This window comes from Synchiropus splendidus, chromosome 8 (assembly GCF_027744825.2).
Source record: "Synchiropus splendidus isolate RoL2022-P1 chromosome 8, RoL_Sspl_1.0, whole genome shotgun sequence".
Lineage (NCBI taxonomy): Eukaryota > Metazoa > Chordata > Actinopteri > Syngnathiformes > Callionymidae > Synchiropus > Synchiropus splendidus.
In genome coordinates, this window is record NC_071341.1 from 10026585 (window position 1) to 10054356 (window position 27772).

At 39.8% G+C, this 27772-nt stretch overlaps 1 protein-coding gene across 4 annotated transcripts in view; it reads left to right on the forward strand.

The window, feature by feature from the left end:
- lsamp (limbic system associated membrane protein) overlaps nucleotides 1-27772 on the forward strand; it is an 879542-nt gene that overhangs the window by 770609 nt on the left and 81161 nt on the right. For all 4 annotated transcript variants that reach the window (XM_053872548.1, XM_053872547.1, XM_053872546.1 and 1 more), the window contains 2 exons: nucleotides 1014-1158; nucleotides 3683-3770. In XM_053872548.1, coding sequence (XP_053728523.1) covers nucleotides 1014-1158; nucleotides 3683-3770 — 233 coding nt within the window. The remainder of the gene's footprint in view (nucleotides 1-1013; nucleotides 1159-3682; nucleotides 3771-27772) is intronic.

A 27772-nucleotide genomic window follows, 5' to 3' on the forward strand; every position in this document is an offset into this window, starting at 1 on the left:
TTTTTGTTGTTAACTTTCACGTGGGAATGTTACATCGGAGGGGTAGCATTTGTTGCAGCACGGGAGGCTCCAGCGGCAACAGGAGACACAAGGGTCAGTGAGAAAATAGTCTCTGTTTTGACAACTGGAGAGACAATATGATGAAATGGGGCATTGTCCACAATGTTCGGTGGCGGCAGCAACAGATTGAGAGACTGGCAAAATCTCATTATTTTATATACACAAGCAAATAATTCCAATAAATAATATACTGGCGCCTCAAAACCCAAATTGTCCAGAAGTCGAACTTCGACATTGTAAGTTTAAGAAAACGTAGCGAGCAGAATACGAAGGAGATGAGGCTTCATGAAACACTGCTCGCATTTTCAGAGCCCAGGGGGTGGTGCCCTCAGTCTAAAAATGGTGTGAAGTTTCATTGGAATGGTAGTTCAGCCCATCACAAGTTGCTGGTACGGCCTTGGTATCTATGGTGGAAGGCTGTAGTGAGCTGCAGAATAGATGGGTCTGAGGTCTGCTGCAATGCAATGCACATGCATCCGGTGTGAATTGACCTCCATAGACTCATTCTGTGCTGCAAATATTTTATCAAATTCATCATGATGATGAATAAAATTGCATTTACAAATGTAAAAATCACCTGAAAACTTTCATATATTGCCTACAAAGTAACTGAGTAAAATGTATTGTCATTTCCTGAAGTCCACTGCCAACCATTTTGTCCAGCTTCATTTTTATTTTTATCATTTTTCAAATCATTTCGAAAAACTCCAAGCAACACACCTTTATTATATGATCTTTCTTCTTCAACCCTCAGGTGATTTAACTCTCCCGCTTTCATCTCAGTCTTATCACACAGGTTCAGACACTCCTTTAAAAAATGTCTCTAAGCGCTTTCTGGATTTCCCTCTAAACATTTTTTTTGAAAACAAACAATTTTCAAAATCAGTTTTATTAAATATGAATATATATAGCATTAGTTTTTTAAACTTTGTTTCCTTGCTCTGTGTCTGCAGGTGTTACGTTGATGACAAATCATCGAAGGTTGCCTGGCTCAATCGATCCAACATCATCTATGCAGGGGAGGACAAGTGGTCTCTGGACCCCAGAGTCGACCTGGTCACGAAAGGACAGCTGGAGTACAGCCTTCGCATACAAAAGGTAGGTGTGATCTTCATATTCCTGTCCTTGCAGAAATAAGTGACTGGCCAAGCTGCTTTGCATCGCTGCAGGCTCATTAAAATAGTCCCTACAAACATGAATCACTTCCCCGTGTGCGTTCTCAAAAGTTATTTACACATCCGTGGATAAACAAGCAGGCGTAATGAAAATATCCCCTGGCATCATTTAATATTTAAAATATATTATGAATCAGGATAAAACAAATACAGCGGAAGCCGCTGAACTTAATTTAGAGGAACTAAATTCAAGTATCAAGTATATTACAAACTATTTAAATGTACATAAAGAGGTCTTTCTTTTCTCAACTTACTTTTTTTCACTCAAGCGTTTCGGCTTTATATGATTTAGAGTGTGGAAGTATTGTCGTGAACATAAAGGAATTTGATGGGCGGATTCAATTGGTCTGTATCTTGCCTTTCACAGACTGACTCATATTTCCAGTCAAAGAGGCACTCCATTATCAGCCATCACTCAGTTTCCCGATTTCAAACACAGAATGACTGGCTACTTGGATACACATCTCTTTCTTGACCACCAGACCTGGCAGAGTTCTTAATCCAACTGATGACGGTGAAGACGTGCCTTTCCAAAATATAGTGTGTGAATTCTGTTTAGGTCAGTCATGACACACTTCATTGAAAAAATGCCTAGGCACACCACCAAAGAAAAAAAAGAAAATCTGCTGCTACTGTCTCAATTGTTTCTGATATTTGCAGAAACAAATACCGGAAAATGTATTTGTTTTAAAATGTCTCCATAAAAGGGGTGAGCAATGTGGCACAAATATATCATTGTATATTTATTTTAAATAGCTGTTTCAATTTTATCACAACCACTTTTCCATGATTTTATTCTACATTTATGGAATTTCAAGACAAATCTTTAACATTCTTTGCCTTAGCTTCATAACAACAATGATTCTTTCTCTCCTTATATCTTGGAGCGCATTTATTTGGTTCTGCATTTAGTTTTCAGTCAACTTCTAAACCACAATGCAAACTTTGATGGTCTACGAGTGTCAATAAAGTTTTCAAGTGAGACGACACTTTAGCGTTGTTAGCTTTGTGGTTCAGACAGTCCTTTGCGCCGCAGGATCGACAAGTAACACGGCGTCATTTTATCATGCAGGTGTGTAGTCAAGTTGAATTGAGTTAGTTCATTTAACAGTTTGTTTTTGGACTAGCATTAGCCACTGAGCTGACTGGTGCCCACAGTGCATGACATCAGTTCTGACTCGGTCATTGTGCTGTCTTATGATCTGTAACCTTTACGTCACTACATTTGTTGCATGAATATTTCTCTTTTGTTCTTTGTTATGTATTTCTAGGATTTTCCAGATACGGCACAGTAAAAAATACTCTTGACTCACATTTTGTGGGAATAATGTGTTTTTAATTCTCATTTGTCGTCAGTTTGGACAATTTGCAAAAAATATATATATATAAAATTGGCTTCAATGAAAAAGTCCATGAAAATAATTGATATACAACAACAAAGAAATTACACTGAAGGAGACATTTAAATTCACAAGAAATCTGCAAAATGGATTCATTGCTTTCATTTATTTCGAGTTGTTCATTTATTCCTTTATGGCTACTATTGATCAGCAGAGATCGATTGGGACAGTGATGGGTAAAAACACACGCTTACAGAAACTGTGCTAGGTGAGAGTGCTTAAAACTTGAAACAACATAAACGGCAGATCAGATATCAGTGAGTCATCGTAATTGTTTTTCATTTAATTTGTGCGTCTTGATTTTTTTTTTTTTTTTTTTTGGCAGAATTTGTTACCCCACTAGATTTTTTCAAATTTATATAGCGTCATTGTCAATTATTCATACATATATATATATATATATATATATATATATTTTTTTTTTTTTTTCACCTCAGATGCTACAAAAGCTTCAAAGCAACAAAACCGTCATCCAGATCAAACAATATGAATATGAATATTAGCATTTTTATTATTATCTTTTTTCATGTTGCCATGCCGCCGAGCACAAACTAGCACTAAACCCAGTTCAGTAAATTCTCAAGTCAGTCGACCCTTTAATTCCGGACATGGGAAGTACAGGTATATATACTATATATGCAACCCAGCTGTGTTGAAACTCATCTTTTGACACTGAGTTGATGGGACCACTTGACTTGAAGACCATCTGTTGTTTTAATTTAGTATTAGTCCTTCCAGCTCAGACCTGGAACAGGCAAACAATGCAGTCTGCGCTGTTACTGCTCTGGCAGGGAGTAAGTCTTTGTCGACTGTATTCTATTGAATAGCACCATGCATAGTGTGACGTCATCAACAAGTGATACATAGAAATATTTCCTATGCCATATTCATCATTTTCTGGATATAAATGTTTCAGTTGGAGTAAAAAAATGAAAAAAAACTCACAGCTTAACACAAGGTGAAGGTGACATGATATATTTTGCATGTGCTTAAACACAGGCATCATATACAGAACAGATTGTACTGAAATTTTTTTTTGTTTTGCAGGTGGATGTGTATGATGAAGGGTCGTACACCTGCTCAATACAGACCAAACAGCAGTCCAAACCCTCACTGGTCTACCTCATCGTACAAGGTAAGCCGGCTTCACTTGACTAAGAAATTGTGTGTATTGAAGGATTTTATCAGTGTGAATTAAATTGTACCGTGCTGTGAATTTCCATCGCTGAAATAGTGCGAAAAAAGTGCTGTTTCTATGGTCATTAAGAGGACTGGATGACAGTATTGTGGTGTAGTGAGGGTTTTTTAACTGTAACTGCAGATTTTTTTTTAAATGTCTCTCAGGATTTTCGGTCAAATAAATGCATCACAAAGTGGGAATTACCATTAAACGCTGCGACACATTACCACCTTTTACATTAATCTTTTATACACACAACATTACTGTTTACATTTACTCTAATAGTTTTAGCTGAAGTCTGCAAAAAACCTTTAGAAAGCTGCTGAATAGCAGCTGCCGAACAGCACGGAGCCAAATAGCCTGAAATCCCTGAGGAGGAAAACCGTCGCTAAAACGAAATGGGGCTTTCCTCAAAGAAACAGCAGCTTACTTGTGTCACCTCTCATTTCAAAATACACACACGCACCGGTATTTTGAAAAAGCAGGCATCATTATTCTGTCGACACCTTTTATTCAAGGTTTTTTCAAAGATGTGAATGAGGTGGCCAATGACACTTTTGTACTGTTGTAGTTTTTCTACCATTCAAAAGACACTTATCAACTAGTACACCACTTTTACATATGTTACACATCTTAGAACTGTAAGTAACATCTGTAAAAAAAAAAATAGGGTTCAATATTTAACAATGAGCAGGCTATTTATTTTCTGTTGACGCATGTTCCAAGCAATATTAATGCTTCTTATACATTAGTTGAACTGACTTCAGTCAGTATACGTGACGGGGCTTGCAAGTTATCTGGACAAGTTTACACTATGCTATGTTGTTGGTAAGGGATTTTTTTTGTTTATGGATTGTGCTAAGGCAAAAATGTAATGTTGCAAATTTGTTTATTGTCGAGCCAGATTTTGATTTCATGACAATGTTACACATAAGTAAGAGTAATTTGCAAGTTTCTGCTCAGTACGGCCAAAAACTGTCATAGAAATAGATGACCAAATGACTCATGATGCATAAGAAAATATTGAGGTTTGCTCACAGTTTGTAATTTACCATCTACTGCATGGTTTCGTTTTCATTTTAATATTTGCATGTTTCCCTTTTGGAGCATATTTATTTGGTGCTGTCTTCAGTTTTAGACTGTAAAAAAAAAAAAAAAGGGGTTAGAACTGAAACATCATGTTAGCTGTTAGCCAGACAGTCTCTGGTGTCAGGGGTCTAACAAGGAACACTGCCATCATTCTGCTGTGATGGTCCATCAGGTTTGAAAACAACATGTCACGAGTGTTCAGAGTTTCCTCTATGAGTGACAGTCATAGACCCATTTATTTATAGAATGGGACTGAAGTCGGCGCCTTCACATTGGCAAGGGGTCTATATATATATATATATATATATATATATATATATATATATATATATATATATATATATATATATATTCCTTTTTGTTACACCAGTGTTTTGATTTTTTATTTTGAAAACACAAGTATTTGAGAGGAAGAAGTGTGTACTGACCTTCAGGTCACACAGTGCCCTTGCAGTAGCTCGTGGTTGCTAAAAGGTTGGTGACCCCTGGTGTGCATGTTTGAATCCTTCACGATATAGTAGTCGTAGTACAGTTATTTGACTGTTGAAGTCAAGAGTTCATGCTTTGCAAACATCTGTTTGGATTCCAACACCACTCATCAGAGCAGAGTCATCTGTGAATAGCGTTTCTCAAAGGTCAGCATCGAGTCCCTCCTTGGTTCTGAGGAAGGGAGTTGCCGATCCTTTCCCGGAATCCATTCCATCTGATGGCTCAGTGCTTGATCATTGGAATGTCCCGTGTTGAGTTCCAGACTTTCTGTCAGCTCGCTCGTTTATCCCGACTAATACGACAGTTATAGCCAAACATTGATTCTGTTGCTTTCTTCGCCTGCTATTTTGTCCTCTGCTGTGCCTCTCAAAGTCCCATTCAATTTGGCTTCCATTGTTATGCTCATCTGTTGTATTTCCTGGTGAGGTGGGTGTAATCCCCTCCTTGAGTTTCAGTTCAGCATCTTTCATCTAAATGGAGGCGCAGAGCTGAGGGTGACGTTTTCTGGCAATTACTGTGAATATGTTACATTTGAGCTTTTGCTATGAAAACAGTACTTTCTTTCAAGGTGCAGTCAGGTGTTGAGGCTGCGTGGAGGAAGAAGAGAGGAGAATAATTCATTTTTCTATTTCTTTCAAAGCTGTGATTTTAAATTCTGCCTTGTCCTAGTTGCACCGAATCATACTTGGGTCTCTGCTGGATCAACTGGAAGTCTATTACTTTAAGGAGTTAATGATGGAGCTTTGTGCCAAGCTCATGTCCGTCACAACCCAAAGCGACCCCCTGAAAACCCAATCTACTCTGCAGCACAATCATTCACCCTGCCTTCATCTTTTTAATGGCTATGAAAATGTTCCAAGCATCATGGCCTGCCCCCGGTTACAGACCCAAGTGTGCGTCCACATAACCAAAGCTGACAATTTTCCGCTGGCAGGGACAGGAGCATAATTGGAAAACAAATGATCAGACAAAGTGAATTTCTGGTCAACGAAAATCGGGTTGAACTTGCAGGCTCCAGATGTGAAACCCACATGACTGCATGACGTGAATCTTAACACAATATTCTTTTTGTTCTGAGTTATAACTGTTTCACCAACAGCAGGCGTCAAGGTGATGCTAAATGAAAAGTCCAATGGTCAGAATGTTTGGTACACGTGTGTGAAAAATCCTTTCATGTGAAAAGTGACAGTCATTTTCTTTTAAGCGTCTTTTATTTCTCATAAGAGGAACACATTTATCATGCAAAGTTAAAGATCAATGCTGAGACTATAACACAGCTTTTCCAAACCGAGATGTCAAGGTTGAACCACTACACTTGGAGTGTGTTGCTGCTTGTCTGGCAGCGCGCTGTAAAGCACCTGATCTTGGAGCGCTATTATAAGGCAAATTATCTGTTATTAAAATACAGGGCCGAATGTTAATGAGACGTCAGACTGTGTTTGTAGTCAGCAACATTATGTTCAAGCACACTTATTTTCTTGACCGCGAGTCAGAAGGAAGTCGGAAGGAATGCTAAGTTGTGTCTCGCGCAGAACCAGGATGGAGTCAAGTGCCGTATATAAAAGGAGTTTGTAATGCTAAGAAACTCTTTGTTTCTAATACTAAGAAACAAAGAACTGGCAAAAGTGAGTATAAAAGGAAGTGAGGAATATAGAGTGGCAGTGAAAGGAAATGAATGATTTAAATTAAATTAAATTAAGAAAAGATGTGTTAAATGAGAGCTGTTAGAGAATGTATTCATCTCATTTAGGTCAGAAAAATAATAGTATTTAAAGGGGACCTATCACGGTCTTCCAGGTTTTCAATCTATTCTGTTTAGGACGTCAAGAGGGCAGAGTTTTTGCAAACTGTACATTGATATAACTTATGAATTACATTTGCTCAGAGAGCACCGACTTGTGACAAGCTGCTTATTTCCGTCCTTGCTGAGATTTTGTTCTTGTCCTATATTTATTTATATAATTATAGATATATAAATAAACGTAATGATCATCTGAGCTGCAGGTGGCAGTATAGTTACGCTCCAGCAGCGCTGTGTGAACAAAGATGGAAAATTTGCCGCCGCTCTTTCAAGAGTGACAAATCCTTCAAGGGATTTGTGGACCCAGATGGTAGTCACAGGAACACAACCCCATCCTCACTAGCATGGTGTAATACGGTATTTTGATGATGGGAGTGGACTTTTGCATCCTCTACTGACACTGAAGGCAGCCTTGACACATACTCATAGGCTTTTCAATGAGTTTGCTGCTGTGCTGCATCACATGAGCTTCAACTGAAAACCCAAGACGCCATCATGCAACTCTGAAGGCTGCCTTTGTTCAGTGTAGGACGCAAAAGTCCACTTTCCCTATGTCAATATACTGTGCCATGGGAGTCAGGATGCTTTGCCCTGAGCACTGCTGGAATTAAAAACCTGTTCCTTGTCCCATTATCAACAAGTCCTGAGAAAGTCAGCAACTTTCTTTATCCGTTTTTAATGTATTGTGCCAACAGATGGACAGACAAAGTCGCATCACCTCCATGTTGTAGGTAATAAAGGCTGACAAACAAAAAGAAAGGATCAAGGTTGATATTTACGCACTTTCTTCCTTTTGTGGAAAATTACACAGAGAAAAATCTCTATTATTCCAGCGAGAACAGCCAGTGCCACTTCATCCCCTTAAGTTAAATCCCGCCGCCGGTTAATATGAACTCATATCCCGTTTCATTTATCCCTTCAATCAACTGGAGTCATTTTAATGACCTCAGACTTACGTTTTACTAAGTCATAGGGGGCTGATGGAACACCCAGTGATCTGCAACATATTGGAATATTTCATTATCCTCAGCAACTCTTTGTCCCTCGGTTTTCTTCCCATTACGCCAACAGTTTATGCTTTCCACAAAATTACCAACAACAAATGTAATTACATTGAACCAGCAGGTATCAGCGCAAATAGGAACCCAAAACAAAAGAGCACAGCAGTACGCGGAGAAACAATTTCCAAGTGGTCACGACTAAATTGTTTCAACTGTTTTAAAACCCTCTAAATGGACACTTAGTCAGCTGTTTATGCGGATGGAAATTGCTGACAAATACTGTACACATGGAAATATATAAGCTTCAGTGGCCACTGAAATGTAGACATCCAGACAAGATTTGTCTTTGTCCTTTTTTATGTTATAGATTGAATTGGTAAGCCTGTTATGTATATGTCTGATCTCACTTCTCCTTTATAGTTCAAGGCGAATATCCTCCTATACAGCTGTCAATCTTATAGGCCTTTAAAAAAAGTGCTGATAATTGCAGTGCATATATGCGACGAGAAGGGCTCTTGTGCTTATACAGTAATCATTCAATGAGCGATTACTGCGAAGGGATTAAAAGGTAGCAATATGCAGAGCCGCGAGGAAATTGTAATTCATTGGACATGTGAAAGTGAAGGGCTTTAAACAGCAGGGTGGAGTTTGTCTTACACCACTGCGATGATGCAATGGTTTGCTGTGCGCTTCACCAGTTGCACTCCATAGGTTTCTGTCTCCGTCGTCCGCTCCTGCAAGCTGTCAATAGCATTGAAGCTCTGTTGCTCATCTGAAGCAGCACTTGGTGTCCATTTTCTCAATGGTGAAAGTGCTTCATCAGCGTATTCAAATGAGCTTCGATTTGATATTGCAGTATTTAAATTACAGTCAGCACTTTCTGTTGGATGAAAGTGGCACTGTTGCTAAGATTGGCATTTATAAAGCGGTAGAACTCCAATTCGCTTGTTTCGCTGTGCACAAAAAAAAAAACATACATTGTCGAGCATGCTCATTTATATTCTCTGTTTTGGTCCCTGAGTAATAGAGCTTATTTTAAATGGCTCGGAGCTTTACATTGATTGAGCTGAAAGCTCCATCCCTAAGCTTTTAACCGGAGATGCAGAGCAGAACACCATTCTGGATCAATTTGGACTTGATAATAATTAGATTTCTTAATGTTAGCTGACTGAAGGACTTTTGATGGATGAATAAAGCGACACCCCGCAGCACCGATGTTAGAGACTATAAAAAATAAATGGGATTATGAAGTGAAACGCAGACTTTATTGCCAAGCATCATGGCATACGGAACACTGCGCCTCAGCAATATCACTGCTTTCTCGTGGAGCGGGAGATAAACATTAGTTCAGTCGAAAAATGATTTCATTAATACATGAATTAATATCTAGCAGATACCATGTCAAAAATGGCTAATCTAACTTGGGACAGGAATTTAGCAAAGAGTGCTCAAGGTGAATTGTTGGAAGTGTGATGTGACATTGAAGGCACTTGCCTCATCTGATTCGCTGTTTTACTTATTTAAACTCACCTTTCTATTGTGGCCATATTTTCCGTTTAGTAGGTGGTGCTCTTGGTTTAAAAATGAGTTGCGGTTTCACTGAAGTGGTTGTTCAGTTCCAGAGTTTTTCTAGCTTCACTGCTGCCTTCTAGCTGGATTAATGTGGTTTTCAGACTCATTTTCTAACTTATTCAACAAACATATTGCTCAGTAGGAAGAACTCCTTTCCTGCTTTCCCAAATCTTTTATGTACATATTTTTGTAATTGTGCTGATCGCTCTGGAGCTAGTGTCCCTATCTCTACTTACAAGAATGGATAGAACCCAAGTGGTGCTCAAGCATTTGCCTTTTTTTCCCTCTATGAGAAAAGTGTCCTTTTTGCTTTCACACCGTTTTCCTTCCATCTTAAACTCGGGAGAAAATAAAAATGATTTTTTTTTCTGTTTTTCACATCAATTACACCCAAATGCAAGTACAACAACAATAAGAACATTCAAATGCTTCATGTGAAAGATGCATATAAAATCCTGAGTGCAGTGACAGGATCATCAATGAAGAGTTAGAGGAGTTTTGTTTTGTGAATAACAAAAACCTTGAAGTCTTCGCCCAAATACACGCAGTTTATTCTCCAAACCTGTTTTTTTTTTCTGAGCAGCCTTCTCTCCGAGGCTAATATAGCCTTATCTATTCATAAATATCAGGCAAACACAGCGACTGTAAAGCAGAAAACAAATTGAAGGCTCTTGTAAGCAACTGTTCTTTGACTGCCGTGACCCTTTTTTTATTATTTGGAAGACATTTTTATCTAGTGCTGGAAACGGGCTTCTCTGTTGAAGGTTCTTTTTGTCGGATTATCAAAGCCTGGACTTTGAATTTCTTGCACACTTCTTATGACTTAACAACAACAAAAAGTCAAGTGCTACAAACATCTTTAGTACAAGCCACTTGGGCATAAATGTGATACTTCTAGTTGCACATGACCATGGTTATACTCAAACATGACCATTTGCTGCCCTGTAACAGATGCCCTTTTGTTGTCACATGTGAGGTGGCTCACTGTCATTAGCCATAAAGTACACATCAATCCTAAAGTAACACTCATTCGCATTGTTTTATGAGGAGTAACTTCCTGAAATATAGTGGAAATTTTCCACCCCTTTGTATCTCTACCCATCACCAAACGTTTCTTTTGAAAAAAGTTTGGTCCCCCTTGCTATTGATAAAAGCGTCTGACCCGGACTTATTAAAGCTAGATTTTAAATCAAAGCTTTAAATTGTGATCAATTCATCACTCATGACAGAAGGGCATTTCTTTCATTACAGCACATAATAACTGAGAGAGAAATGTGAGGTGAAAGTCTTTTTAAAAAAATAAGAAAATGAGTTTGAGGTTGTCAATGTTAATCACATTTTAATATGTGATGCGAGAATGATCTGTACACATAAGCTTAGGCATCAGGGTGGAAGTGCTCCAGCAGTTTTTTTTTTTTTTTAAAGACTTCTTTAAATATTATGGATAATATGAAAGTATGAACATTATTTGACAATTAGGAGACTGAAAAATGCCTTTAGTCAATTGGAATTATTGATGTCCAACTCCACAAACAGTCTACCACCAGCTGCGTGAATTAAAGTGGAAAAAATTAAATTGTTTTGTTGTAATTGCTTTTCACATGTGTGCAATTAAACTTCAGTGCTGACTCCTACATGTACTGTTCATTTTGCACCTGCCACAGTGATCCAAGCAGTTGAGCAAAACGTAATATTCTGCATGAGCAAGAGTTATTGAGTGAGTAAATGGTTGCTGTGAGACTTTGGGTAATTCAAGAAGGTCAAAGCCAGGACAAACTGCCCCAGATGTGTTCGAAATCTAATAGCAAAATGTTGATATAAAAGAACAAAAAAAGATTGCGGGGGTGAATAAATTGTGACTACCGTGACTGTAAGGATGAGGTGGGAGGATTCAGAGGAGGCTAGTGGAAAGATGGCCTCACACACATTGCTGAAAGGTTCTTAGGGTCCCTTGACAGTCGGTAAAAGGTCAGCTCTTCCCCAAACAGAGACTGTAGTCAAGATATGCGCTCACACATTTGCACGCACAAACAAAATCCGTCCAGATGGACTGATCTTTGGAGTAACATGCCGTTGGAGAGTTCTGTTATACCACAGGGTTGACATATGAATAATGAACCAATTAAATGCAGAAAATATTTAGAAAAAAAAACATTGCTCACACTGTGGACCACTTATAATTAATATGTTAATGCCAGAAATAAATTCTTCAATTTTTTCTCGAAGTAGTGTTACTATAAAAAAAAGAAAAAAAGAAAAAATGAAAAAAAAAATAATAATAACAGCCTGTGAAAGTGTTTGAGCATCTCAGCTGGTGTGTACAGTGATGCGAGCTGTACTGCATTCTAATGAGGGCAGAGGTGGGAATCCAAATATCACAGCAACCATTGTGCACAACTTTACTACCAGAGATGGTAATTACCACATCAAGCGTGTAGAATCATGCCATGAAGACGAGGTTCAGAGCCTCTTTTTTGCTGGAAGAGAAATGCTTAATTGAAACATCATGAGTGACAGGGACCAATAAAAAATATACATTTCTTTATCTAAGCGCCAGAGGGACGGAGCCAAGGACCTCGAAAGCACCAAATGATTTTGCAGCCTCCTCTTCTGGCAAGCTCAAATTCCTGTATAAAAATCTTAATAATCCTTTTGTAACCTACACAAATTGCATTTCACCGTGGTAGAGGTGCCAGATTATTTATTATTCCTGAAGAATGCTGGCAGAATCTCATAAAGACTTGAAGCTGGTCAGTTTTGTCAGAGGCAACAGGCGGAGTACAAGTCCGGCTGACAGAAAACCTTTCCTGTCATGGTTGACTGGTGGCGCAGAGCCGTGTTTTGATGGGGTTGTAATGTGACGGCGGACACCATTTGGGATTTTATATCCGATATTATCAGATTGTTCTCAAGAGACACAGGTATTGAGACAATATGAAAATCGTATCTGTACAGCTGCATTTAAAAATGACAAACAGAGCAACATTTGCTGTAACTACTACATTATTACATGATAACACAAACATTGTGGAGAGCAGGCAATGCAGCGCTTGTGTGCAACTGAAGAATTTTAGGTTAGCATCAGTGTTGTATACCGCCACAGTGCTAGTTGAAGGCTACATTCCTCATGCCCACTAATATGTGAATCAACAAGTAAAAGCTGATTTTATTCCTCACGCTGATGCTTTCATCGTTTTCAAATTTTACGTTTTTTTTTTTTTTTTTTTTCAGCTCTCAAAGTTCAATTAGTCCATTAAACACTGAATATTATCAATGTCACTGGTTAAAAAGGATGAATGTTTCACCGCCAAAATCTTCTATTGCACATACCTTGCCAATGAAATCATTGCATGCAACGTTTATTTGATTTTGACTCCCCTTTTTGAAAATCTTTGGTTTGTTTGCAAACCTGACTCTTAGCACTTTAATTGGTTTTAGCATCATAAATGAATAAAAGCCAATGCTGTTCAATGTGTGAAAAGTGCAACAAATACTGTTAACCGTATCTGACATTTCTATTCATGCATATAAAACTTGTGCTTATAATTGATTCAAATAAAAAAAGAAAATTCAAAAGCGTTTGTTCCAGTACATTTGTCGAGAGCTGTGGCAAAACATTCAAGAGCTCTCAGTGGAAGAAATAAGCTGTATATGATTCATAGAACACATACCTGAAAGCAATTTTATTGATAGTTAGCTCCTGTTTCAAGGCTTCCTTGCATGTCCATATTTTGCTTTCAGTATAGATAATAAGAATGAGGGAAATGTGTCTGCTGGCTGAAGTTGCTACTGTGGTCAAGGTGGTGAAGGACTTCATTTATTTACTCTTCTTTCAGAAACAAATGATGCACAGTTATTAATACCTTTGCTGTAATCATCATACTGTGACGGCTTATTATTATTATTAAAAGTAAATTCCTCAGAAATGGATGCATATGGTTCTTTCAGACTGCCCCGACATGCTAAGGAGCCATTTCATCGTAGAAGATAACTCTTGAAGATGATAACAGATCTCCTTTCCCACTTGAATTACAATGCTCCGTGACAATCTGATGAGACTCTTATTTCCAATTAAAGCAGCGCCACTCTTCAATAAATAATTGTTGTGGCCTAAATACTGATCAAAGCCGCCGTGTGATTTAAGAGAAGCACATGCTGTTTTACTAGAGCCTTTCTGACTATTACCCCAAATCACTCGGCTTGATACTTCCATGCCCTCATTGAGCTCGTGTCGCATTATTGACCTACAGTATATGTGAACAATCCTCTTAAAAGTGAATTCAATTAAAAGGCTGGACTTTAACATATGTGATACCATTGATACCATTGTATTGAAACTTGGTTGGTTGGTTCTATCTGTCTACAATTTCTAATGCCATTCATGTAAGGGAGCTTTAGTCTCCGCCCCTTCCAGTCGGTCCATGGGACGTAAGAGCAGAAAAAAAGAATGGAAGTCTATGGGGAGACAAAAGTTATTTTCTGTTTATGATTTATTTGCTTGTGAAAATACATAATTGTTTGGACTATGAATCAAACGTTGTATGTATGTTGTCGCAGCAGTGTCTGACTGCTCCGGCTCGAAGGCAGATGCTCAAGTTCCTAAACTACCAAAGGTAGAAGATAGCAAACATTAGGTCACATGAGCTAAATACTTACCATGACCCTGTAAAGCTTGTCCTGCACACTGACTCTCACTCGACCGACTATCAAGTGAGCACCTGAGACAAATACTGTTGTTCAAAAACATTTGATGCCGTCAAAAAGTTCTCACAGCTTTAGAATGTGTCTCGCAAATGTGTGGTCTATCGCAGGGGTTCTTTTTGATCTTGGGGCCCACCTTTATTGAATCTACTTGCACGTAAATAAAGCAAAGCCTTGTGAAATGACATGAAACCATGTGATCATTGCAAAAATACTGTTTAGAAAATTGGAAAAACTGCATAAAATTCTGAATTAAAAAGAAATTATAAAACCATGTCTAAATGTCATAAAAAGAAGATATAAGTGAAGTGTAAATGAAAGTATCGCCATAAAATGTTTCAATTCATTTTCAAAACTGCTTCTACGGGAGTTTTTACTTTCTTCATCATTATTTTCTTTTCAAGAACTTCTCCAGAAGTGCTCACTATCACAGATTTGCAGCTGTCAAATCAATTCAGTGACACACTACTCCCACCATACGAGGCTAATGCATTAAAACTGAGCGTCTCGCGAAAACTTCTAGTGGCCCTCTAAGGAGGCACTCGCCATGGGCCCCGGCCCTATGGTTAAGAATCACTGGTCTATGGTATATATCAAGCTACATTTCTCCATTGACTCGTGTTCATGTTTTTTGTTACCTGAGGAACCATGTGGCGGAAGTAGATGGGCGGGACCTAGGCTCGCCATTGTAGTTCAGTATTGGAGTCTTGTGAATATTAAATGTGGCAAATGCATATTGACTGCAGGCATTTCAGGGAGAGGATTGTAACTGAAGCGGCAAGGTTTACTTTGTGTCTCATAATTCATCATGTTGAGGCACCTCACATTGTACACTATACACAATGCAGAATGAGTCATCGTTCAAGTACAAAAAGAGAGATACGTTTCTCTTTGAAGCTTTTCTACCCCCCTCTGACCACAACACGCAATTCCATCTGAAGCCTCCGACTGTTGACTATATGTATTAATAGGAGGCTTTAAGCTGCCAGCATTCCAAGGCAGTTATTTCTCACAAATCCTGTTGCTTCACAAACATAATAGCACCTACTGTTTCAACACATGTTTTCCCTCCTGGGACAATTGAACTGTTTTTTTTCTTTCATTCATATTTCATGTGTGAGCATTTTCAAGCCGAAGAAAACGTGACAAAATGATGCAATAAATACTGAAGCCTTTGAAGCTTCATAATGAAACCCTCCAGTTTAGTCGGAACGAAATGCATTTTCACCTTCGGCTGGAAAAAGGTGTTTGTCTCCACCTTTGCCTCCGGAGGTTTTCTCATGCATTTAAACTGTGACATCCCACATAGACACACAGCATAGACAACAAGCGTATTGACGTGGGCAGCTGGTGAAACCTCACGGCCATATTTCACAAACTAACCAGGCAGGTCAGCGACCATCATTTGTGGCCAGCCTCTCCCTGGTTTAGTCTCTGATAAAGAGGCCCACTATTTATTCCCCTGATGCCTCTGCTCCCAGACCCATAGCCATTACTTTTCAAGAGCCGACCACTATCTTGTCTGTTCATCCTTTTCCTTACTTCAAGTGACCCAGGCCGGCAAGATGAATGGACATCCCCTCTGGCGCGCAGCTCCTTGGGCTGAGATTGAGTGGCGTAGTTAATTCTGACCCCACATGCTTTCTATGCCGGCAATGGCTGCTGTTGTGTGCCTCCAAAAGAATAGAATTAGAGTAGTAGTTTTTGCGATGCCGTCCTCGGAGTGAATACAGTTTCAAGCGTTAGAATGTCATCTCTGCATTGCAGACAGGTACTTTTTAACATTTCACCCAGCCGCTGCCAAGGTGTAATAGATTGCCGTCACCTTTTCACAGCGTCTGCCCTTCATTACACAAGGTCAGTGGCGGAGAGCATGAGGGTGGAGTACGTGAGTGTGAACTTTCTGCCTCGTAGCTTTCTACCTTTGTCCGGGTCAATTCTTTTGCGAGACCTTGATCCCATTTTTTTTTTATCATGGAAAGGTGAATGGGAGCTGACAGGTAAACACAGTGGGCGCCACTCGCCAGCATGACTGACTCGGTAAAACTTCATGCTAATGGTTTCAGGTCTTGATGGTCTGCTGTGAATTTCGCTGTGAAGAGCTTTGAAAATGTTGCTCAAGTCACATGGCTCCCACTTCTCCCCTAAACAGGTCCTTTTGAAAACACGCTTTCAGGTTTCAAATTGCAGAATTGAATGGAACAATTAATTCTCCCTGTGAACTGTACAGGTGACTGTAGCAACTGAAACATGTTTTCATTAAGATATGCTTGTGTTCTTATGAACAAAGAGAGAATTAATGTGCGAAATTGGTTCAAGCTCAAATTAACCTTGTCTTTTCCATTTGGCAGTCCATTAGGCTGAAAAAGCCAAACTCGGTTGTGAGACATCTGAAGGGAATAAGGAACTATTGAAGATATGTGGAATATATTTGCCCTATGAAATTTAATAAATGATTTTAAGAACTAATGTCTTCAAACGTTTACAATGTGCGAGGCAGCCATCTTCACTTTTCCTTTTTCTTTCCATCCAGTCAGTGACAGCAGCATGTTGCTCTTACGGGCGATGTATGAAATTCAATCAATTCCAAATCTTCCCAGTGGACATCTGTCATATGCTTTGCATGAAACACTGGAATTTTGGCTGCGACTTCTCGCTACTGCCCCAGCAGATGCCTGGCATGGCATTTCCTTGAACCATCTGCTAGTCAATGCTGATTCAGTGTTTTACAATCAAAGTTTTCTTTTGTAGAAAGTGAGTGTGGATCTCTTCAGATATTTCTTTCTTTCCTCTCGCTGAATTCACCGATTTCATTGCGACTTGCAGCCTTGTCCTAAGAAGAGGGAAGTTATTATCATAAAATAGTTGCGATTTTTGAGTGTTCTGTCTTGTGGAAGGAGCCCATAACATGGTTTTGCATTTTCTTTGAGCATTGTTCAACAAAATCGAAGTTGCGGCTCTCGGCGTGTGGCTCAGGTTCAAGCAGGAAACCAACAGATACTTGCCTTAGTAAATAAGCAATACAGCGCTAAAACTTTCTCCGCTGTTTCACGTTGAAAAGCTCAATGAATATTTCTTTTAGTTACAAAAACATGTAACTGAATTCCAATGCAAGAGAGCAAACTTCTCTGGCAAAGCGTAAGAAAACATTCTTTTTTTGTTATTATCATTGTGCTTTAACACAACCAGGGGGCACTTTTCTCTTGCTGGTGCTTGAGCAGCACTAGGGGGTCTAGCTGTGCACACCCCTGCTGGAAAGTTTTATTTTCAGATTTATTTTTATTATTGGATTGCATGCTGTGTGTGGCGTTTATAAAGTTTTCAGTTTTTGCCTGTTCTGAATCCCTCAAAACCTTCCTGGATCCAGACGGGACTCCAGAACAACACCAACATCAACTCATCCATTCCTTGTACCACAATGAACATTTCCTAAAATTCAGTCGTGGACCTTCAGTGATGTCCTTACCAAGTCCGACTTCAATAAGCAGCACTCATTATACCTTATACTTAGGTACCTATTTTCAAACTCAGATGTAGCAATGATGTTAATAGCATTTGAGTGAGCTTTGCACTGTAATGCAGGTAAAGCTTATATGTCATCCATTGGAATTCATCTGTACAGTGTTTTCCTAACACCTCACTCTGGACCAAGAGGGGTGCCCCGTGAGGCCACTCCCAGGTTAAAATTGGGCTTCCAGCGTCAGGCCACAAAACTGCACACGCTGGGCCACAAATGGCCGCAAGTTTGAGACCCCAGCTTTAAGGGCTCAGATGCCTGCGGCGCTGATTTCACACAGCCTCACAACGCAAGCTGGCTAAATCCTGATTGGATAGAAACTCTAACCAAAAAACAACCCTGGAAGGCTTGTAATGTGACAGACAATGTGAAGAATACAGAGGGGGATCAGGGATTTCTGATGATGCCCAGACCAGCAGAGGCTAAAAGAAAGGCCCCACTGCTGAAATTGAAATTCAACTAGTAGAGAACTTGCGGAATTTCATTTTTTTTTCTAACAGAAAGACATGCAGATTCACTGCAGTGACACAAACGCTATAAAGAATGAATCTCCTCTCAGCAGCACCAAGGCCAAACTAAAGATATGTATCAGCTCCAACCAGCTGAGGTTTTCCGACCCCACCAAGAGTAAATGCTACAGTGAATGAGATTAAAGAATTTTTTTTTTCAATAAAAGCCAGAGACACAAGCAAGTCGGTGCTAATGGAGAGCAGGTGTCCTGTGATCTGTCTGAACTGCATTGTGCTCACCTGCTGTATGGATATAGATGATGAGCTCTGACATCCTGGCGCTTGTTGTTGCATTACGCCTTTGAAAACACCAAGACATTTCTCCAGGCAATAATGTCGCGCTCTTGCTGGGGTTTCTCTGCCGTTGTAATCAGAAAAAAAGATCCCCGTAGAAACTTAAATTACACCTCAGTAATGAGAAAAGGAAACGCTTATCACTTATGGAAGGGAACTATTTATGACTCTTCATTACAGTATGCTTCCCTCTGATGCGTAGGCTTCTTCTCGCGTGGGTAGAAGGGTATATGTCTCCCAAGTATTTGATGGTGAAGCTCCAGATTTGATGGAAGATATTTTATTTCCTGTGAGGGTTTTTAAAACTGGAGCTGGTCGGCTGCTGCTGTAGCCACTATGGTAAATAACATATGGGCTTGTTATCTCTCCTCAGAGCTCAAAAATGTTCTCTCAAAAGCGGGCACTTGCTCATTAGAGTGGCGCTCAAGGCAAAGTGCAGACAGACAGAAAGAGAAACAGCAAGCAAGATGGAAGAATGAATGAATAAATGAATGACGGGGCAAAAGTGGAGGAAACTGAATGGCAGCAGACAAATAGAAAAGAATAGGAGCCAGGGTGGGTAGGAGCCGCAGACACAGAGGAGGCAGCAGTCGTGCACACGAACCATATGTGCTCCAAATGAATATTTGCATCCGAGTGTGAAAGCTTGCCTGAGTGAGAACAAGAGTTGATAAATCATGAAATTGAAAGGCAACCGAAGATACACCCACTGAGACACAGTAGTGTCGTGGTGGATGCCGCCACAGTCAGTACAGCAGCTGTCACCGGGTGTGTGTGGACGTGTGTGTCACCAGCTGAGTGTGTCAGGTGGGCATTGCTCGACCAGCTGTTCCGGCGAGAATCCTGGAATTTCAAAGCCAATCATCATGAACCATATTTTTCACGAGTGACGCCTTGTGAATTGCATTTTGCTGCGACTTTATTCATCCAAAGGCCCCATAGTAATGATCAATAAACTGAATGTATGAGCTGAGATTTGTCATCGTCAAAAACCTTTGACAGTTTACAGTTTGGTATGATAAGCTGAGATGCTACAAAAACCACAACCCAAAACATAATCCGAGCATTTATTTATCACAACAATGATGTTAAATTCCATTCATTTCCTTGAAGAATGTTGACTGTTGGTCTCCTGCTGCTGAGACTAACCATGTGCTCACAGTTCCTTGAGCCCACTGAACATGTGTGTTTCTACGAGCGAGCAAGTCTGGTTGTGTGTGATGGGGTGATGAAGCTTCATGAAGCACTGTCCTTTTTTTAGAGCCCACTAGATGGCAGCCTCTGTTCTACAATCGCTGGCACTTTTCTCGTTCCTCCTCTTTACCATGGTGCCACTTGATGTTATGCAATAGTTTTGTACCTCGATTTACTTAAAGTACATCTCCACGACAATCCTAGATAGGTCGCCACCTTGTTGTTGTTTTTTTTCTATTTATTTCTTCCGTCTGTTAGTGCTAAATTCTCTGTGCTTGTGTCTATCGTATCACTCGAACTGCTTTATTTTGAAATCATGTGACTCGAAGCACGTAAACTGAATGTTTCAGGGGTTTTTTCAGGGGAGGAAAGTTACATTTTTCATGGGGCCACATTATACATGTGACCGTTCAGCCTGCGTAGTATTACATTTATCTTCAATTTTGATCCTAAAATATGATAAAACCAGTTAGAAAAACCGTTATGCCATGACATTAAATGCTTAAAATTTTATTTGATTCAATATTGTTTCTTTTTAAGTGGTGAATAGATTTGTAACACAACTGCAGGTAACACATGAACATTCTATAAAGACACTTTATACATTACAATATTTTGTTTTTGGAGTATTAGTAATAGTAATGTATTTAATGTATTTATTTGGAGGGCCAAGAAATACTGTAAAAAACTGTTAATAGCTTTGGACTCTAAATAAACTTGAGACTGAAGAACCCTAGTTATACTAGCAACTCAAAATCACACGGAAAAGGGCCACATAAATAACTAACATAAATCTAACATAAATAACTTCCCTTCAACTTGAAAGGTTTAAGGGAATTTCAAATTTACCCACCATTTTTTGATTTTATTTCTTCTTAAACTCTGTGGCATAAATGTCCTCCGTACCTCATCTAGTGATCACATATTCACAACGAAAAGAAACGTCAGATATTCAGAGACTAAAGTCATTTTATAATCTCTAAAACACCAACCTTTGAGCAACCACGAGCTGCTCCAAGGGCACTGTGGGAGTCAAAGGGCTACCATCGGTTCAGTACACACAATATATTGTTATGCTAATAATTTTTTTTCTTGACCCATCCTTTAGTGTCTTTATTTAGTGACTAGAGCTAAGTTTCTTTCAGATAACAAACGCACAAACTGATATATTCACTCATATTAAGCACATCTCTGCTCGTGTTTGCATTTTAATTTTGGCCAAGTTTTTTTTTGCTGTGTAGAACATGCAAAGTCCACACAGAAAGGACAGTGGTTCACTCCCAACACAGCATTGCCTCAAGCAGTAACATACCCGCAACATGACCCTCCTTGCTGCGAGGCTTCAAGCACTAACCACCACACCACCGGTGTGAACACACATTTTATGTTATTAATAAAATATTCCTTTTAATAATTAATATCACCAAAGGGTTTCTTTTTGTGAATAGAATAACTTGACTGTAGCCCTAATAACATTTAATGAGCTCCTTGAATACATCTTAAAAATGATATTGTCATTTTTGTCAAGGTTTGAAATGAGTTCAGACCAACCCCCTTTTGTCTTCTGTGATTTATTAAGGATCCTAGGTATTAATGGGAAAGCCAATTGACCGTTACCTGACTGGCAAGTTGGGCTACTGCTGTGTCATTAAAGTGCTTTAGTCTAGTGCTCACATGGGCATTTAAGCGTCAAAGTGCTTACCATGTGGTGTGAATCGGGGGTGGAGAGATTTGTAAGCTGGTTATTGCAGTATCACATCCCTGAGACCCGCAGGTACATCCATAAAATGGGCCGTTGGCTTCTCATCCATTTAAGTCCTATTTAGCTCAACGGAAGAAACTGCGAGTTTCCCTGCAGCCCGTCGAGTGGATTACAGGGTTTAAGGGGTTGACAGTGTGACATATTTGGGAGGAAATTAAAAATCCATTAAAGTCAGGTGCCGGATATTTATTTTCTTAAGGATGAATCAGAATAAAAATGTGGTAAACATAAAGTGAAAAAGCTTAAATTTAAAAAAAAAAAAAGCCCCTTTACTGTATGTGTAAATTCATGTAAACTGTCTCAGAATCAGTTTATTTAAATGCATCATGTTTTTTTTCAAGTTTTCACTTTGCTGCAGATTCTTATTTATGAAATAATGAAACTTTCATAGATACTGCAAAACTAAATGACTATTCAAAGTGCCTGTTTCTGCCCACTGACTTGTCAGTTTCCTGTTTATGTATTTGTTGTTTTACTATCAATAAACACAGAGTGGAAGTGGTCTTTTGTTTTTGTGTTTCCACTTCAGCTGTCTCAGTAGAGATGTTTGTTTTGCCTGTTATATCAATCATATCCCCAATAGCGGCCAATTAAAACTAGGGGGGGGGGGAACACTTGACTGATTTGAGTATTTATTTGTTGCATTTCTGTGTAGCTTCATGGAATCATTAGCACTGATGAATACATCCAAATGTACGTAGTTTGCTTCAGGCTTTGGCAAAAAGTGTAACCCAGTACAAAAGCCCTTGCTACGGTGAGGGGGAGCCGAAGGGGAATAGATGGGACCAAGGCTCCGTGTCTAAAAATTGCTACATGAAACAGGTTAAAGCTGAGCTAGTTAACAAGCCACTTGGAGACATCATATCCCGAGTACAAAGGCAGACTGTGCGTATTTATCTCCTCCGCACCACGCATCCTGCATTCTCACACTGGTGAGACCACACCACTGTTCCACAGCGAGGCCGGCTTTGTGATGAGATCCAAATCTCTGGGAGGAAAAAAGGGCATTAAACTCGCCCACAGCAAACACTTGGAAATCCGCTTACCTAACTCTTGTGTTCCGGACAGTCTCAGGAAAGGATGTGGGGCAGCAACAAACTTTTGCTGGCGGGTTAGAAACCCTCTATTCACATAGAGACATGGTTTTGTGCCATTATGCTAAATTACAAATACATTTTTAATAATATGCACTACACATCTTCAGCTAGAGGAACTTTAGCACAGAGGAAAAAGTGGGGTTTAGAATGGCTTTTAAGTGAGAGATATGTAACATCATGTTTTTCCCAGAAGTGCTTTGATTTCCACTTAGCCCTTAAACTGAAAAGAACATATATGACATCAATCATGAAGGAACACAGTGTTGAAACTTAAAAAAGAACAACTCGGGTACTGTTGCCTCAGCTTGAGGTTTTTTTTTTCCAACAGACGATAATTACTAGATGGATCAAATATGAACGCAGCCAAGGTGAAATATTGAAGGAGCGCTGAGAGTTCAGCTGGATTGTTTGAGGTCTCTCCGCTCTCAAGCTTTGAATATCTTAAACAAAAACATGAATAAATCAGACTCTAAGAAGTTCCTGTTCAGTGATTCACTCCTTAATTCTGTATCTACTGCTGAACCCAGTAAGCCATGACAGCTCTGCTTTTAAGCAAATCATATTTGACATCAGGCAAAAGGTGTGGCGCCTGTTTGTGTGAACGGGCTGTTATAAAACACACAGATTGTTTAGAGATATGAACATACAAATGTACTTGGATTATTGATTTTCCCTTTTTTTTTGTTAACTAAATCATGTACATATAAGTAAAAGAAAACCTCTCCCTTACTCTCACGGCGTTACATATTGACGTTGGGAAAGGGGACCTTTGTGTCCTATACTGTTGACAAAGGCAGCCCTCACCATTGCATGGTGACGCATTGCCATAGGCGTTTCAATGGACTACAACAGACCTGGCCAAAGTGCGGCCCGGGGGCCATACGCGCCCCTGTATTTTAGTGACCCTTTGGACTGTTGTAATTTTTCTGCTTTTTTACTTCTTTCTCTTTTAGTCACCATCAACACTTACATGCTCTTGTTTGAAGACAATAATTTTCTTCTTTTCATTGGCCATTTTTGTGTGTTTTTCTTGTTCATTGAAATAAATTGGAGGGATATTGAAATATATATTTTGAACGTTTCTATCTTGATATATTTTGCATACTTTTCCGTCATGTTTTGTAGTCATCGCTGTCTTTCTTTTGATGATGGCCCCTCACAACCGGTACAGTCTCCAATGTGGCCCTTTAGGAAATTGAATTGCCCACCTCTGGACTACCAGAACGTTTTCCTTCCCTTGTATGGATCGCACATCGCAAAGAGAGAAAAACACACATTACTTGCGTATAGCATTGGGGTGGTGCAGGAATGCGCAAGGCAGGGTAAACACAAGGGACAGGGAGACGTACGGAACCTCTCTTCACTGAATTATATTGTCACTTGCTATCTATATCCTCGCAGCCATTCGACGGCCTTTAAATAGTAATTGATATGTTGTTACGTGTAGAATGAATGGAGCACCATGCCATGGCTTACCTTTTTTGTAATGTGTCACACTGTCACAATACGTCAACATGCAATGCTGAAGGCTGCCGTTGTTGTCCGTATGGAACACCAAGTGCAAATTTTCCGTCAATGTGGGTTGAAAAAAACTAGGGTCTAACAGGAGACAATCTGTATGTTCTGCTGCTGCAAATATTTACAGTAAGCTAGTGTTCTCCTCCAGCCTCATGGATGTGATAAAGGAGGACATGGCGAAGACAGGTGTGACCAGAGATTGGCATTTCATTTGATCATCTCAGTTTTGGCAAGGTGTTATATGTACCAAGTGATGTCTAACACAGAGTAGTGATGCAGGCACAAGGTCATTGACACGCATGTCCTACCCCCTGCTTTGAGGGGTTAAGACGTGGACAATGGTGGGGAACCATTTGAGACCATTGAAATGCCCATTCATCCATCTCCAACATGGACGGCTTATCAATGGACACAAAAGCCCAGGTGAGTACTGAGGCATTGTGGGAGACAGGTGCTTAGGGCAAATCATTCGAAAAATGCTGTTTATATTATAGTTGCTGTCAATGCATTGTGTGAGAGAGGAGGAAAGTGTTTTTCTTTAAAGTTTAAAATGGAAAAAAAAAGTGCTCCAGCCATCAGAGCACTTCTCACATACATAGGAAAAAGGGCTGGAGCTTGTGCACCTCTACATCTATGCTAATCACTGAGAGGTGATTGTTGAACAATGTTATGCAAACAAGTTTTGAGTCATGCAAATGCAAATTAAAGATTAAAAACAACATTAAAACAGATGACGCCTGACTGTGTGCCCGATCCTTACTGCCTAATGTGCTGCACAATTCGCATGTTTGCACATTATCATCAGAACATGCTAAATAAAGTTGTTTTTTTTTCTTACAAAATCAATTGTATCAATTTCCTCCTTCTCCTCAAAAGTACCAAATATGTCACACGCTGGTTTCCCCTTTGAAAGAAGCAAACCATCATCTTCAGCAAAGAGGTTGGAAAAGTTTTTTTTTAGGTTGCTCAAACCTTCTGTAGATCTGCCCCAGAGAGGGTTGTAAACTGTCCAGGAACAAAATGCCATGTTGTGATGGTTTATTTTAAGTGTTTCACAATTACATTTTCCGACACATACTGTGTTTGCCAGGACAGGAAGTCATCATATTCTTAACTTCACAGATACATAATGTGGCCAAAGACATTCATAAAAACCCATATTGTTATTTTAATCTACATACAAGCAGTTTCCAGGTGCATTTTCAGGAGAGAATGATAAATAACAACCCTATTAGAATTCAAGTCCTGTTATTGGTGTTGATGACAGAGATGAAATACATCTGCACGTAATATTAGGTTAAAAGTTAATAGCCTCTGGATGAGATGAATGTGGATGATGTATGCTTTTCATGGCCGCACAGACAAACTGCAATGCCATTTATCCAATAAGAAAAGCATTTGGTGGCAGCTGAAAAACGTGCGGCGGAGGTATATTAGGGTTTTGGATTGAGCTGCCTGTGCATTAAGGATTGACCATGATCTCCAGTAACCCTTGTCGAGACAAAGTGACATAATGAGGAATGGTATTTGGAAGAAAGGGTGCAAAGAGCAGGAAGTGATATTAAACAGCTGAAGAAAAATAGCCGGCAAAGAGGACGGCGGTTGTCACGGCCAAGATTCGCTCACCTTGAATTCAGCTTGTCGAGGCATCTGAGTTTTTTTTTTCCACGTTATGATGGAGCCGCGTGATATCATAAAGCTCTTATTCATGTGGTGCATTGAGGGACTGTTCACTTCCATCATCCCAGATAAGACCTGGTTCATACGGAACACAAACGCTGATGTTTTGTACGCAGATACGAAGCGGAGCTGAGTTCTGCATTCGCTACTCTTCCAGCAATTTATCCAATTAAATCATGAGACTTTTGCGAAGCATTTTGCAGATAATCAAAGCCATAGGTTAAAAAAAAAAGCAAGTCTAGACTCCTGAATAATAAAACGCACAACCCGCCTTGCATCCAAGATTTGAGATTTTTAATGATTTCACAGATAAAACAACAGAAACACACCGATCACAAAGACAGCCCCTCTTTGCCAACAAACCAAGCCAGTCATCCTCATACATAATACAATGCTATTTATGCTACGGGTCTCAGATCAAAGAGATCTGCTCAGAGGTGGTGATATCACGTTTCAGAATTACGTGTGCGCGAAGGAGCGCTGAAATATTTAGATACAGCCAATTAAAAAGTGGTGTGAAATGTTGGAGATATGAAAATTATTGACTGAATTATCAGCAGAAACAGAGCTGTGTCGATGATGAAACTGAGGGGATTATAGGTAATAAATTTGCTCTGTATATGCCGTTGTGATCTGGCGGTCTGGGAAACGACAAAGAGTGAGGTGCTTCACGCAGAATCCCCAAACTGAAGAGAAGCGGTGTCTGTTTTCTTCCGTGCCTTCCATCAACGCCCCCAGAAGGCTTTTGCATCTGTCTCATATCCGGTTCTCCCTTTGAAGGTTTCACGAGCACCTAGGTTTTTTTTTTTTTTGTTTTTTTTTTGAAAGCACTGCCGCAGCTGACGGCACTTGGTTGAGTCGGGGGAGAGGTGGCGCCTTCTCAACTACCGTGGCTTCCCTTATCTATCTCTTCGCGAGTGCTGTGTGGAGGGAGGGGGGAGCCCTCTGGCATGGCAGGGCCACTTGAGCTTCAGTAACAGCAGTGTCAGCCCACTTCACACACCTTTGTGTTTGCTTTCCGTTTCATTTGTGCCGAGCCAAACAAAGGCCGTTTAAATGTTCTGTTTATGCATGAAGCTGCATAAAAATGTGCCCAGAGGTCTCAGATCAAAGAGATATCTGTGTATATTGAGTAAAGTAGATTATACCAGGAAGCTGTGCACGGGAATGTTGCACCAGCAGCAGGCGCTTGAGAAAGTAAGTTCAACCTCTGCTTGTAGGCATCAAGCAAACTCACAAATTTATCAATCGGAAATGGAAGGATTGTGTAGGCGAGCCACTTTACCACACACGTTTCATCTGAAAAAGCACATCACACATCACCCTCCACTGCCAGAGGTGTGAAGATGACACTTCACAGGTCATTAAATCAACGTGCACCATGGGAAATAGCGCTTTTCGGTCAATATGTGTGTGTAAGTATTTGTCCAGATGCCAATCTTGGCCATTTGAAGCTCTTTAAAGAGGCTTGAGATTTGAAGGTGTGGAGTGGCCTGCTGCAAATACGTCTCGTCGGTAAGGAGCAGAGCTTTTTCCCGGAGAATATAAAGTCTAGATGTTCGGTTGACCATGTTAAATGGATAACAGCTAATTGGCAGTAAAGCTTCCGAGCACTGACTCCTAAAGAACTAAAGAGCTGCAAGTGCTTTTCTGTGATTATCTTCTAATGGTTTCAAATTAGCAGACCATAATCACATGCCTCTTCTGCACCGCTTGCCACATCATTCCTCCAA